This window comes from Parasteatoda tepidariorum, chromosome 8 (assembly GCF_982258835.1).
Source record: "Parasteatoda tepidariorum strain Cologne lab strain chromosome 8, Ptep-v5.0, whole genome shotgun sequence".
NCBI classification, from domain to species: Eukaryota; Metazoa; Arthropoda; class Arachnida; order Araneae; family Theridiidae; genus Parasteatoda; species Parasteatoda tepidariorum.
Genome location: NC_141762.1, coordinates 10159230 through 10175406, shown reverse-complemented (window position 1 = coordinate 10175406; position 16177 = coordinate 10159230). Strand labels below are relative to the sequence as shown.

The following is a 16177-nucleotide window of genomic DNA, read 5'->3' as shown; positions in this document are numbered from 1 at the left end:
TATTATGTTTGTAATAGTGAATTGAACACAAATGAATATTTCATAACCTTTACAATTTTTGAAATATTTCACTTGATGATGTTTCTGTCATTAAATAGTTGGTTAAAAGAGTTTTTATTTCTCTATATTGGAAAGAAAGAAAAAAAAAATTTTCTCGTACCTTTATAGAAAAGGAGAATCTGTTTTTAAATCTGACAACATCTCCACCATTTCTATTTTGAAGGATGTCTTGTCACGAGAAGCTACCAAAAAGAAAATAATGCTTGACATATCCTTTGGTTAGTATTCATAATTCTAATTTCAAAAATTTTGTAACAATATGCCTGATATTTTTTTGTGTTTAAAGTGGGATACATTTAAATTTCATTTCAATCAGTCAAGTGTATGTTTCAAAACTGCTAAAGTTTTTTGCAATCATTTTAAACTAATTAATAATCTAAAGTAGTTTTATGTAGTTTAAAACTTTCTTACATGTATGAATATTTTTTGTTGCAGATATTAATGATGAAAGTGTTCCCCATATGCTTAGATTCATTCACCCAAAATTGGAATATCAGTTGCTCTTAGCTAAAAAAGTCCAAGTGATAGATGCTTTGAAGGTTTCCTTTATTCATTTTTACTTTAATTTTTTAATAAACTATATTTCTTATTGTTTTATCATAACTTCCATGTAATTACTTTTTTTAAGTATATACATTTAAAATGCCATATTTTAGGAAAAACAGTTAACCCACTGAAATTTTTTATTTATCAGTCAATCTATATGCCAGTGTTTCCCAAGCTTATGACTTTTGTGCACCCTTTCTAAATTTTTCAACGCTGTATACCACTAATAAAAAAAAATTAATGTATTTTTTACTATATTGCAGAAAAGTTAAAAATCACAACTGGCTAATTGACACTGCTAATTATTAACAGTTAATTCTTCAAAAAATAGCCAATAGAAAAATAAGTAATCGTAAACTTTCATGGCTAGCTGTGTTTTTCAATAAAAGTTTTTGAAATTTTCGTTTGTTGCAAGATATTTCGCTTAAGAACGCACGCTAAATTGTTCCCATACCCCTGGGGGTACGCGTACTACACTTTAGGAAACACTGCTATATGCTAACAATCTGAAAAGATAGTAACATGACATATTGTGCTTGACGCGTTTCTTCATAAATCTTGTTATAATTCTTTGTAACTGCCCAAAAGCTAATATTTAAAAGAAAAATTTGAATTTTTGTAGAGTAAAACTTTGTGTTTACTCCTGTGATGACATTGAAGTAACTTTCTTACAAGCAGCAATTTTTTCACATAATGTTTAGTGAATGTTCCAATTCTTTGACAAACAATCAGTTCCAAAGATTAGTTCAAAAATGATTAGACACTGTAGGATTCACTAAAAAATGTAGATATGACTAAACATTTTGTTATTTTTTTTATAAAATCCAAATTTTAATGCAAAAGAATAATAACAACAGTACTTACAATGTATACTTTTCAATGTGTCATAGTATTTCTAGCTAGACCTTTCCCAGAATACATTTGATGTTTTCAAAATGTAGCCTTTACCGTATACTTTTTTAAACCTACATTGTAGGTATAATTAACTCCTCCACCTTCTGGTCCTTGATTTCTTAGGATCAACGATCAGATGGACCTTGTCTGACTTCGTCAGACATTCACAGGTTACATTATACAACAACAACAACAACTCTCTATTAAATTTGGATTTGCTATTGTTTAAATTTTAAATGTCATTTTATGCCTACTAATTAAATATGGATACTTAGTTGCTTAAGTTTTTATAGTTTCATACTTATTCATGAAACAACTTTCTCTTGTAATTTTAAAAACTAAAAGTTTAAGTGACTATATCTGCTTTTTAAAATTAATGTTTTAATTTATTCACGATGCATCATTTTTAGGACTTGAAAGTGCACGAAAATGATCTCAGCTTTTTAGCACCAGAGTATCAGGATATATTAGGAAATGCTGATCAGTTGCAGCTGGAGTACAAGAGGCAGCCTTGTCATCTTGAAAGACTTTTTGGTAACAATTATTTTCTATTTATCAGTCTTGTGTAATTATTTCCAACATAATTCAACCAATTATACCATGTGCCTCACAATTGAAGAAAAATATAAAAAATCAATTGAAGAAAAATTGATTGCATTAGAATTGTAAAGATTTCTGCTTAGAAAACTATAGAATGTATTCTTATAAAATTTCAAAATTAGTTGTCAAGTTTGACAACAGATTGTGCTGCAGACTAGAAACATTATCAAACAATATTTTATTCGTCATGTCAGACTCAATCAACTGAAATAGTTTCATGGACTACTGCAGTTTTGTTTACAAACTATATCACATTGTTGCTGCAAATGGAAATTATTTTGAAAACATTATTTTATAGTTTCTCTCAATTAGCTATTTGAAAACATAGTACAAAGATTTTGAAAATGTTCTTATTTTCTTAGCAGAATGCAGAAAGTCACAGATTTTTATCTCTTTCAGTTCTTATTTCGTTGATTTTTCAAATACGTGGTTATATTTTTTAACATGTAGTAAATAAAATTTTATGGTGCTTTTTTGTTTCTTGTGATGTTTTGTTATATAACATATGTAATTATTAATGACACCAAGGAACATATTTCTTGTTGCATTTTAAGTACTTGATTTTGCCTAATTTAAGTGTGGTGATTTCAAGAATTAGTTCTATTCTGAAAGCTAGATATATTAATTTTTTTCAACATGGCATTTTAAGTTTTTGTGTATAAGCTCTAAAGACTAAAAGATATGATACCGTAACTTATCACATCATAAACTTGAAACATATTATTTCCTTCTTCCTGACACCGCACAAGAGAGAAGTGGAGACACTTGTACTTATTAGAGTGAAATAAATAAAAAACTCTGATATTCGGACTTATTATTAAGGATCAAACTAACTGTAGCTTGTGAGGAGAAATTAACTGCATATTTGAAATCAGTGCTGTGACAAACATTAAGATCTGTCAAAAAATATGCCCTGCAACAGAAGACAAAAAATATATATATATATGTTTCCTAATATAATTAATTATTTACACTCTTCTTACCGATCCCAGTGTTCTTTTTTGAAAGATTTTTTTGTAGTGTTTTGTTTAAGTAATTTGTACATAAAATGGTATTTTTAACAGCAGTCTTGTCACAGAACAAAAATGAATAAGTTATTTATTATTAATAACATTTTGTCTGTCTTTTTTATGCAGTACAAAATTGTATGTGAAAATGTATGATGTATATATATTTTTTTCAAAAGGCTATCATGTTATTGGGTTAGACTTCTTTTAAAATTAAATTTCATTACTTTATGATTTTTAGTTTTTGAACAAAGTGTAATTATTTAAAAACCCCATGAAAATTATAACTGTGTTCCCACCAGAATGGTGTTTTAGATTTTAAGTTGATGCTATGCGTTTTATTGAAATATTAAATAGTAGTAGGAAATTTTCTTCTTTCTTTTCATTTACGTGTAAAAATATCTTAGTTTGAAATGCATTTTTCTTATATGGTTTTTTAACAAAAATAATTAGCATTAGTTTTTCACACATTATCAATGTAAAATGATTCAGTGAAAGAAGGTACCAAGAAAAAAAATCTAAAATTTCCGACTGTATAAAATATGTTGTAATCAGATACCATGTTTTTTTTAAACCAGTTTATTTATTAGGATGATTTTTAACCAAAAAGTATGATACTCAAACATTTTCCTGTCCTATTCTTATATTGTGTAAGGCAAGGATTTCAAACATATATATTAATGATGGTTTCTACAAAACATATTAGGTATTTGACTATGATATGGGAGGCTTTGAAGTAATCGGATTTGTTATTAGGTTTAAATATTCAAGATAAATTTTACTAATTTTAAAGTCAAATTAACCTTTAATAAATTTTTTTAAATATGTTGTTTCTAGCTCCTTGAAAAAAAGAACATTCTTTGTTATCCTTCACTCCTTGCTAACATTATTTTTCATAATATTTAAATTTTAAAAATTCAAATCAGAGTCTGAAGCTTATTGGATTCCTCAATTCAATCATCTAACTCTGCATAGGTTTTAAACAATTTATCTATGCTATTAATGATTACTATTAAGTTATTATATGTATAAATGGTATAATAATAAAATCAAATTCATTTCACATTTTTTTATATCTTATTTAACAATTAATTTTAAACTTTTGTTTGTTGACCGAGTCTGTTTTTCTATTTATAGGTATGATCACAGATTTGTTCATTGATGTCTTCAAGTTCAAGGGTATAAATGTAAAATCTAAAGTGCCTTCTCTTCTACAGATCCTAAACAATTACGATTTAAATAATTTAATAAATTTTTTTCAAGTGAAATAAATATTTTTAATGCAATTCAGTATATAGTTATGTACATAATTTTCTATTTTCTGTTCATAATCTCAGTAATAAGGCCTAGATTTTGAAGACATATGCATTTTTGGCATCTTTCGAGATACTAGGGTAATTTTTCTTTTATATTATAATTAATGAATGTTTAATATTTAATCATATTTATATGTAACTTTGTTAATATTTTTGTTTTTTATAATGCAATTCGTAGAAAATATTTTTTTCTGTGTGCAAACTAATCAGTGCAGATAAGAATGAAGTAAAAAGTCATTTAACCAATTGAAATTCTTGTTTAGTTCAAAAGGGACATTTTTATTTTATTTTATTTTCATAGCTTTTTTCTGTTTGCTATTTTTAAGCTCGTTGAAATCTGGACTCTACTGATCAACACGATTGTTATAATTTTATTATAGTATATGTTATGTGTGTGTATGATTAATAAATGTATAAAATAATTCAATAAACAACTTGTCTTTAGATTAATTTTCTGGAATCAATGGTTTAGTGTTATTTGTACCCGCCTTTCTTTTCGTTTCTGTTTATCTCATAGGTACCAACTCTTTCTACTTTTTAATGAGTCTTTCTAATTTTACACAACTTTCCACTGCTGTAAAATACTTTGTAAAATGCATCATTATAGGTCTTTCTTTAATCAATGACAAAAGTTTAAAATTGAAAAACAATTTTTTTATACCCATTTTAATTGTTAATAATTTTTTTTAATTTTTATTAAATACTTTAAGTAAAATAATATAATTAAGTCAATTTTTTTTTAGTATAGCCGATAATTTTCTAGCAATACATTTAAAAAAACATTAACATTTTTCATGCTATTTTATAGCATTTTTACTAACAAGCTAAAATTATCTTCAATCAAAATTTTGTCTACTTTCCAACCAAATTTTGTCTAAAGAAACAGGCATAAAACTGAAAATAAAAAAATAGTAAAATAAAAGGCAAATATTAAATACTTTGTGTTTTATGTAAATTGAAGAACAGAATGTAATTTTATTTTTGTCAGGCCTAAAGTGAAAAATGTAAGATCTTTACTTTTGTAATGAACTTCAATTTGTCTTTGCAAATTGTCTCCACATGTCTTCAGAAATTGATGCTACTCTAGATATTTCATTTTAGATCTGACGATTTTTTTTTTCTTTTCTATTTAAACAAAAAAAAAAGTGATTTTGGAAATTTCTATTTGTTTTAGCATTTAACATGTCTCTGGTAGAAAGTATGACCTCTATAATTTCTATTCTTTAAGAATAAAGAGAAAGCAGCTTGAAACACATGCATCCATCTATCTGAAGTTGATAAGCAAAAACGCTCTTATTATGTTCGCAAGAACTAAGAACTTAAAGATGTTTAAGCACCTTTTTCAATTTTATTTTTCTCATGATATAATATTAACTTATTGTACTGAAATTAATTAATTAAAATGAATTAATTATGAATAAAATGAAATAAATTGTAAAAATGAGCAATCAGTTTAAAATTTTATTTTTTTAATTTTCTTTACTATAATAGGAATAAGACAACTAAAAAAATAAAACTTATTGAGTTGTTCTTTTGTATAATTTTTATTTAGCTTTCAAACATATTTAATATCATTTTTGTTTATCTATGTATAGTATTGAAACAGGTGTATTTCATTATTCTGCTTATTCTCATTATAATGTTTTATGAGTTGTGAAAACTTTGTTTAAAAGCAGTCGAACCTTAATATCACAGGAAAAGAAATTCTACTAATTTGCTATTCTTATTAAAATAAAATCATGTTTTAACAAAATACATTTTTTGTTGGCTTTTGATTTCATGTTTCTGATAAAATAAGGAAAATGAAATGTTTCTGATAACACAAGGAATATTTTTTTTAAACATCTGTAGAACATAAAATAAAATTCCATTCTTAGAAAGATTTTTTAAACTTTAAAAATCATGTTTTTCCTCCGTTAAAAAAAAAAAATCTATGTTTCAAAAGAAGCTGATTGCATTAGCTATTCTGCAAAAAAATCAATATTATAAGATATAGGTGTTTGGATAAAGTGTGTAACTCATGAATGAGTGGGAAATAAAGCTATACTTCTGATGAGAAGTGTGTTTCAGTTAGTGGTGATTTAGAAAAATCAGAAATAATGAATAGACTTACAGCATCTGGTTCTTTGACAAAAAAATTAAGATTGTGAAACAGAACAATTTTAGAAAGAAATAATTTCAATTTTTTTTTGTGTAGGGTCTGGTGATTTTTGTAAAGAAAATTTCTAAATCCAGATCTGGTTTTTTTATTATCAAAACTTAATTTGATAATAAAGAAAAAAAGCATAAAACTAAACTAGTATATGGAGTATATTAGGATTAGGAAACATGCATAATGAATCAATTATGAATAATTCGATATTGATGAATTCAGGATATTGAGGTTCCACTGTACAAAAAAAGTTATTTAATACAGACTTCTTTGCTAAATCAATAAAAACAAGAACCTGGTAAAATTGTATAATATTTTTTTAAGAGATGAAATATAATTAAATAAGAAAAGGAAACTTATATATAAGGAGTTATATAATTTAATGAAAAAAGTAAAAATCATTAAGTTCAACTGTAGCTTGTTTTGTTCTTGTGTAAACTGAAACTTACCTGCTTTTTTTTCATTGGCCTATTAAAATTACTTATATATTAGAAGTTTAAAAAAAAAAAAGAGTTTCAAAATCTGTAAGATTCATGCTAAGGAAGCTTTAAGATAATTTTTAAGCTTTTAAAGAGTAGGATTAAAAACTTTAGGGGAAAAATAGGAAAAAAAGAACGTTTTGTAGAAAATAAGAGCCTTAAGGAAAATTTTTTTTCTCTATTTTTACTTTCTCTGCTCTATATTCAGGAAATCTTTTGGCAGTAAGAAATACATATGCTGCTACAATACTTTTTACATTTTCAACCACTACTTTTTGATAAAATTTAAAATGCCTCAGCCTAATTTAATATTTTAAGAGAAATACCGCTAAACACATTAATGGTGAAATTTTAACTAAATAAATGTTAGATAGCTTTAAAAAAATTGGTTGTGGACTTCATTTTACATTTGTGGCAGTGGCGTGCCAACTTTTTTTTGACTGGGGGGGGGGGGGGCGAGCCAATGCAAAGTCATAAGCCTTGCTTGATTTAATATTTTAAAGTTAGTTGTATTATTTTAATATTGTAATTTGTCTAATTGTAATTATCTAAACTATTTCCGTTGTTTATGACGACGATGATTTAACTATTACATCCACACCAATTTAGTTAACAAAAAATTATTTATCAATCCGAAACTAATTAAAAAGGAAAAAAGTGTATTAAAATGTAAAAAATTTAATTAATGAATTTTGTAATTTTACTCCTTTAAACTTGTTAATGCTGAGCAATACATTTTGATCATAATGACATAGAATGGTTTTTCGCTCCTCAAAAACATATTGAATTAAAAATAACTTGTTATTTAAATTTTGATTCTAGCATAGATTTGAATTTAATCATGAATATAAATTTTCAGTTTACAAAAAAATGGAAAATTAACTTTATCATAATTTTAATGATAAGCACAAGATATAAAAACATTAAAATAAATGAAGGAGTAAAAGAGATTGATTTCTAAAATTAAATCTTATTTTAAAATGACTTTGAATTTTAACAAGTCTTCTGATTTTTCTGGTTAATTCCAAGGTAAAGCTTAAAATGGATACAAAGAAGAAAAAAAATACGATTTTAAACATATAAATATGCAGTAATTTAATGAAGTAGAATTAACTTTATCATATTAAGTTTTCATGATAAAGGACTAGGGATGAAAAAATTAAAACAAATGAAGGAATTAATTTCCAGCTCGCCATATTTAAATATGTTTCTTATTTACAGAAGTATAATCTAAACACATTATAAAATTATAACCAAAAATTTTATTGTATGTTAGAGGCTACGTGCTTTTTTAACTTAACAATGCAATATTATTTTTTGAATTATAGCTATTCGAAACAAAATTGTAGAGCGAAAAAGACTAATCGAAATTTAAAAGAATCTTTCGAAAAACCAAATGATATTGGGAAAGTATGTTATATACTTTTAAAATATTTAAAAATTTTCAAGCATAAGTTGAATGAAATATATTTAAGGAATTTAAAATTTTCTAACAAAATATGGAAAAAACAATTAACAAAAATATCATTAACATAAGCGTAAAAGCAAAAATCCGATAAAAATGAAATCTAAAAAAATTATTACAACTAAACAAAGACTAAATCTGAAAAATTTGCTGTACTTATTAAAAATTTGTTGTATTATAACATAGTTTTTATTAAGACTTATTATTGTATTAATGAGAATAAAGAGTTACTGGTCACAAAATTAATCATAAAAATTCCCATTTAGCTTAAAAATGTTTGAAAAATGACAAGGACAGAGGAATAGATATTATTATAGAGAAAATAAAAATCCGAAAAAAAATTATTTTTAAAAATAACTGACAAATAATCAAAGTAAACTACGAAGTTTGAAAATTAAAATGTTCGGAAAAAGCATTTCAATAATACATGACTAAATATAGAAAGTAAATAATGTCAGACAAAAATCGTAATTACTCAGCCAGGTATACCTGCAAAAAATGCATTAAACTATGTCTGACGCACAAAAAAAAGGAATAAATTAAAAGATTACTGATCATCACTGAACAACCTTAGAATCGTCGGCCCTGTGTATAACAAAAATATTCAAATCGCAAACATAAAAAGGCTCTAACTGCTCTGACTAAATTGTCGAACTGTTTTTTTTCCTTCCAGATTACAGCTATCCCATTATTTTAAGGGTCAAGAATCTGCATACGTTGATTAAAAAAGTTTATTCAAAGCAAGTACGTTTTCGTGGGGGAAATTTCCTGACTCTTAAAATCGTCTACCCTTACACTAATTATTTCGCATATTTAAAGTCAGGTTCCCGAACTATCCGAATTGAGTCCTATGAAAATGCGATTGTTTGATCTAAGAGTGCTCGCTTTGTTTATTTATTTATTTACGCTCAATACATTGTTTGATTTTGCTACAAAATAGAAAACTTTAGCCTCTTGCTAGTTCACGTACATAAATAATTATTACCTGCACTGCACAGAATCAAAAATTAAAAGTGCGTGAACATGGGAGATATTACAAGAAAGTGCTAAACCTCACCACTCAAGTAACGAAATAACTTTTAAATTTGAACAAAATAATAATTTGTGTTTACACGGTTTAGCCGTTTCTGTACATGTTCCGTAAACTTTCACATTTAACTGACCAATTAGAATATGAAAAGACAATAGCTTTCTTTTATCTTTGTTTTTATCGCTTTTCTAGTAAAAATAATGTGATGCAAAAAAAACTAAATATAATTTACTACTAAATGGATATTCAATTATTTTAATAATTCTTTATAAAATTGAGCAATGTTTTAAACTTTTGTTTAAGATTTGGGTATCAATGTCGACGATGAATATGTGTTTGCTTCTTCTAAATGCTACAATTAATAATTTTAGTTGAGATTCCTCAAAATTGTCAGGAAATCGCATGAACAATTGGAACCTAAGCGAAGATTTTCGTTTTAAGAGATCCTGAAAATTGATTAGTAGAAGAGAAATTGACATTGAATGTATTAACTATAAAATCGGTGATGGCTCCCGATTTCTACTTTGCCCAGGGACTTCTTTTTTCTCTTTCAGATGAAATCTTAAAATAAATTATCCCATTTTTTTCTTTGGTGCATACTTCTATATTCATTTTTGCATATTTTTAGCTTTCTGAAATTATTTTATAAGAAATAACTTTTTTTTTTGTACATAAATTTCAAAATTCTAAAAAAATTTCTGAAGTTAATTTATAATTCGGATTATTATTATTATCCGGTATACAGAAAGACAGGTATGATGGAATTAACAGGTCAGACACTGAAAATTGTATTTCGAAGGTTTTATAAAATCAAAAAATGGATTTAATATAAAATGTAAACTTTGAAGAAAGTATAGCTCTGTCTATATATAATATGGTTACCATATGACGTATTAGATTAAATGATATTGTAAAATTAAAAAAAGAATAATAACAGTTGGAGCTAATTTAATTAACTAAGTTATTACTTTATTATTATTTTTAAACTTAATTTTTCAGACAATTTTAGTAAATATCTGTATTGTTGTATAAATTAAGTTTATAAAACTGGCGCATATATCACTTATGGGCAATGGAAGCTCATAACTTAAAATTAAATAAATAAAGTAATCATAAAAAGTCTTAAATAAAGTATCCCTAGTCAACAAGCTAATTATAATGCAAGTCATGAAGTGTCAATTTCATAAAACTTCTTGAATTTGTTTAATATATAGTTATAAAAAATGAAATTACTTATTGATTTCAAATTAAAAATTTTCAACACGTTTTATAGAAATTGGATGGAATTTTACGGTTTTATGTATCACATATGCTCTCCTTTTAAAAAGCCACTATAAAAAAAATATTCAGCAGTTATATAATTAACATCGAGCTAAAAATAAAGTTACGTTACTCCAGTGTTTACAGGGACCTAAAAATATGGCTATATTTTAAAGAAGATTCTTTTTTGAATAATTTGCCTACTGAAACTTCTGATCAGAAAGGCATGTAAATATATATATTCGTGACGTCATATATGAGTAAACAATCATGACAGGGAAGTATTTATTTATTTGAAATTCAAAAGCAAATATAATACCAAAGAAAAAGGTTATACAGCTTTTTTCCTAAATAAAAAATTCTTTTTAATGGCTTGTCTTGACAATGAATTTTATTTGCTTCGGAATTTTAAAGAGAAAAATAAAATAAACAAAAATATAACTTAATAACATATATATAACACATAATACATATATAGCATATAATATAACACAAAATGCGGAAAAATAAATGAAATTTAAGTAGTTTTATGTGTAGTATTTTTCTCATATTGTTCCAGTTTAATTTATCTGGATTTAAGTCGTAATTGTCATGTTTAAAACGGAAAATAAAAATATTCAATTGATAAAGAGAAATATTCACATTTTTAAAAAATGATGAATTACAATAGTATTGATCACATTAATTTTTTAATCTCCATCAACAGCATTTATAATTTCAGCATTAAAATTTTTGAAAATTAATACTTTAAATTCAGAAGAAATATTCATGAAAAAAGCTTTCACAAAGTTAATTAACACAATTTTAGCATCCTATGAAATTATGATTAAAAAAAAAAAAAGACTACAAAAATTACGCGGATAATTTTTTCCCCTCCAATGTTACGGAATGTGTTTTACCCTCCAATATTGCCCCATTCTTAAAAATAAGTTTTTTATTTAATTAAAGTTTTTATTACTGAGAATAATAAAATATTATGAACATTTTTAATGAACCTTTTTTAAAGAATAATTTTTTAACATTTTTATTGTTAAAAATAAAAATGGTAGTTAATTTGTTTGTATTAAAATAAAAATTATCATTATTTAAACGAATTATCCTTATTTATACAAATTATTGTTGGTGTATAATGTTTTTTTTTTAATTGGTTTATTTCACATAGGAGAGAGAGTAAATGTATAACAGATTTGGTGTTAGAGTTCTGCTCTACATAATCATATGATATACATAATATAATAATAGTTATCATATAAGATAAAAATAAAATAGTAAATTTAAAAAATTTGAAAAAGGAAAAAGAAAAACACCTTTCAGAGCTGATATGATGCATTCTCAATCGTGTTATTTTCCTGTTTTTAGAATCAATAGTTTTTCGGTCATTTTTATTTATTTATTTTTAGTATATTAATCTGCAATGAATATCACTTTTGTGCCAAAAGAGCAGAAGAAAATTAATTTCAATAAAATAAAGACATTGATGATCTTAAGGAACCGATATTAAAATGTACCTCCTAAAAGTTGAAAGAATAATCGAAAATACGAAAAATTTTTTTTTTATTTCAAGGTACTTTATTTATTATTTTTTTATTGACTAGGATTTTCTTAAAAAATTAAAGGTTGAATTTCATTTTCGAATAAAAACAAAGTTTTTAAAAGTAAAAAGAATTCAAAATATTATTTAACAATTAAAAAAAATTAAATTCGTAACATAAACTAATCCATACACCAACAACAAACGGTAAAATCATGAACTAATGTACTATTTAAATGTATTTGATATACGAACAACTATCTGAAACAATTCAAATAGTACATAAATGCATAATTATTAAAGCATTAAATAATTTAATGAAATGAAAGCATTTGCTTACCTCCTTCGATATCTATTTTACGTTTCCTTGTTATTTAATTTATCAAACTGATGTAAAAAAAATAACGACAACAACAACAACAACAAAAAAAACAACCAAATAATTTAAAACAATTAAACAATATAAAAAAATATGCTTTCTTTTGAAATTGATAACTTAAATTATGTAATTAAAAGAGCTAAAAAAAAATTTAACAGAGAGCGTTTATTTACGTTAGTCTAAGAAATGTCTCATCACAAAAAGACCAGACCAGAGAAAATGTCAACAAGTCCTCCCCAGTTTAGATCCCTTAAAAGCTTAAAACACCTGTTTTCTCAGAAAATCTAGATAATTGCTTGTTTGAGACGATTTACGAAGAGATATCCAAATAAGATATGTTTCTGTGGATATCTGACATTTTAAAAAGAGGACAAAGGAGCAAAAGGCCATAAAAATGAAAATTTAAGAAGCAAAGTACTTTTACCCACAGTGTGTAACATGACGTGGCTGTTTTTGAGGAGTCAAATAACTGTCTTTGTGGGGGGTTTGGCCACCAGAATTATATGCCAAAGTGGGTGGAAAGGAAATTGTTGAAAGTCAGGGGTGGCTTTGAAACCAATTTTTATCAGTGAAGGTTGCATTTTATTACTCTTTCCGCCAGGGAAGGGCAAAAGAGATGAAGTTGGGATGAGATTTTCTTTTAATTATATAGAAAGTTATACGTGAAAAAAAAGTCTTTGTCTTAAGAAAGTTTTTTAGACAGTTTTTTTTTTCTGAAATTACCAATTTAACTTAATTTTATTTTCACGAATGTTTAAATTTCAATAAGGGCAAAGCAAATTATTCGCCTTTCAATTAAATTTCAGAGGAAAATAAAAGTTTTAATTTCAAAAATAGAAAGTAGAAAAAAAACAGTACTTTTTTTCAAAAGTTACCAATTTAACTTGACTTCATTCTCACGAATTTCCGAATTTCAGAAGTGGCTAAGAACACTATTCGCCCCCTCAATTAAATTTCAGAGGAAAAAAATTAAAAAAAAAAAAAACTTTAAAGTTTAAATTTTTTTTCTTCTAAAATTACCAATTTAACTTTATTTTCACGAAAGGCTAAATTTCAGAAGGGGCGAAGCACATTTTTCGCTCCCTTAATTTAAATTCCCAGTAAAATAAAGTTTTTGATTTCGAAAATAACTTTAAAGTAGAAAAAAAAATAGGGCTTTTTTTCTAAAGTTATCAATTTAACTTGACATTATTTTCACGAATGGCTAAATTTCAGAAGGGGCGAAGCACATTTTTCACCCTTCAATTAAATTTCAGAGGTAAATAAAGTTTTTTACTTAGAAAATAGCTTTAAAGGGGAAAAAATAGTGCTTTTTTCCTAAAGTTATCAATTTAACTTGACTTCATTCTCATGAATGTCTAAATATTAAAAGGGGTCTAATGTCTAAATATCACTCAATTAAACTTCAGAAGAAAATAGTGCTTTAAAAAAAACAAAAAACAACTAAAGTTGAAAAAGGGTTCTTTTTTTTTCTTTCTAAAATTGCCAATTTAACTTAACTTTATTTTCACGAATGGCAAAATTTCAGAAGGGGTGAAGCACATTATTCGCTCCCTCAATTTCAATTCATAGTAAAATAAAGTTTTTAATTTCGAAAATAGCTTTAAAGTAGAAAAAGAAATGGATCTTTTTTTTTCTAAAGTTACCAATTGAACTTGACTTCATTCTCACGAATATCTAAATTTTATAAAGGGCTAAGTACACTATTCGCCTCTTCAATTAAATTTAAGACAAAAAAAATGCTTTTTTTTTTTTTTTTTTTTAAAGTTCTTTTTTTTTCTTCCAAATTACCAACTTAATTTTATTTTCACGAATGGCTAAATTTTAGAAGGAGCGAAGCACACTATTCGCCCCCTCAATTGAATTTCAAAAGAAAATAGTGTTTTTTTTCTTACATTTTTTTATAAAAACTTCAAAGTTGAGAAAAAGTTCTTTTTCGTCTTCTGAAATTACGAATTGAACCTAACTATGTTTTCAAGAATGGCTAAATTTCAGAAGGGGCGAAGCACGCTATTCGCCCCCTCAATTTAAATTCACAGTAAAATAAGTAATTTTTGATTTCGAAAATAACCTTAAAGTTGAAAAAGAAATGGTTATTTTTTTCTAAAGTTATCAATTTAACTTGACATTATTATCACGAATGGCAAAATTTCAAGAGGGGCGAAGTACATTACTCACCCTTCATTTAAAATTTCAGAATTAAATAAAGTTTTTTTCTTAGAAAATCACTTCAAAGTTGAAAAAAGTTTTTTTCTTCCTTTAAGTTTACTAATTTAAATTGACTTTATTTTTGTGAATGTCTAAATTTCAGAAGGGGCGAAACGCAATATAGGCCCTTTTATTAAATTTCAGAAGACAATAAGGTTTTCTTTTTGAAAAATAGCTTCAAAATTGAAAAAAAAAAATTGTTTTTTCCTAAAATTACCAATTTTACCTAAATTTATTTCTTGCCTTCATATTTATTATAACCTCTTACTTTAATTTCAGAGGAAAATTAGGTTTTTTACTTGGAAAATAGCTACAAAGTTCAACTAAAAAGTTACTTTTTTCTAAAATTTTACTTTTTGACTATTTTTTACTCGGAATTTTACTTGATTTTATTTTCTCGAATGTTTAAATTTCAGGAGGGGCGAAATATATTGTTCGCCCCCTCACTAAAATTTCAGAGGGGGTGACTGCCCCCTCTGCCCCCCCGGCTGGCACGCCACTGATTTGTGGTGTGATAAGTCTAAGGGATGTATGCCATTTTTAGGGTCTGGGTTAGGAATCGATTTCAACAAGTGACGAGTGCAAAAAGCTGTGTGTCTATTCTATTTGAACTGTCCGTGATTCAAAAGTACTGTGATTGTTCCAGTTCTAAAAAAGATTTCAAATATAAGTCAAATCACATTCGTTACATTTCAAGATCTAAGGTCACACAGTGGACAGATCGTTATACGGATCCCATCAGTAGAACACAGAAGTGAAGCATCACTGCCTGTTGTCAGTGTGCGGCTGGGAAACCAATTGGATCAGTCTACGAAGGGACCGAGGGTGAGTGGTAAACTGTTCAACCGTAAAGTGCTCGACTTCATTTGTAGGCAATCTTGCTACCTAAAAGCGGGGCTGCCATCCTTTCTGCAGAGGATAAAAATTGTGATGTCATGCCTTCGGATCATGCTCAGGGATGTTTCTCTGGATGACGCCGATAGCGCATTGCGTAGCATTAGTGCGACAACAACAAATCAAGATCTTTAAGTCACGCTAAATTGTGAAACAACCAATGAATTAAAGGGACCATTTTCACATCACGTAAAAAATTCGCAGATGCGAATGGGAGCCTGAATAGACTTCCCTGCGAAAAACGCATCAATCAACTTCTCTCTTGCAAAAACGTAATTGACCTATCGCGAATATTTTATATACAGTGAGAATAGTCTTTAAAACCCGTATCTTGAGAGAATGCGTTTGCACTTCAA

General features: G+C 26.4%; 1 protein-coding gene across 5 annotated transcripts in view; it reads left to right on the top strand.

The window, feature by feature from the left end:
* LOC107449211 (BBSome complex member BBS7) overlaps positions 1 to 4873 on the top strand; it is a 33273-nt gene extending 28400 nt beyond the window's left edge. For all 5 annotated transcript variants that reach the window (XM_087149814.1, XM_087149811.1, XM_087149815.1 and 2 more), the window contains exons 17-20: positions 169 to 278; positions 496 to 599; positions 1911 to 2034; positions 4245 to 4873. In XM_087149814.1, coding sequence (XP_087005940.1) covers positions 169 to 278; positions 496 to 599; positions 1911 to 2034; positions 4245 to 4378 — 472 coding nt within the window. In that variant the 3' untranslated portion in view covers positions 4379 to 4873. The remainder of the gene's footprint in view (positions 1 to 168; positions 279 to 495; positions 600 to 1910; positions 2035 to 4244) is intronic.
* Positions 4874 to 16177: the final 11304 nt, after the last annotated feature.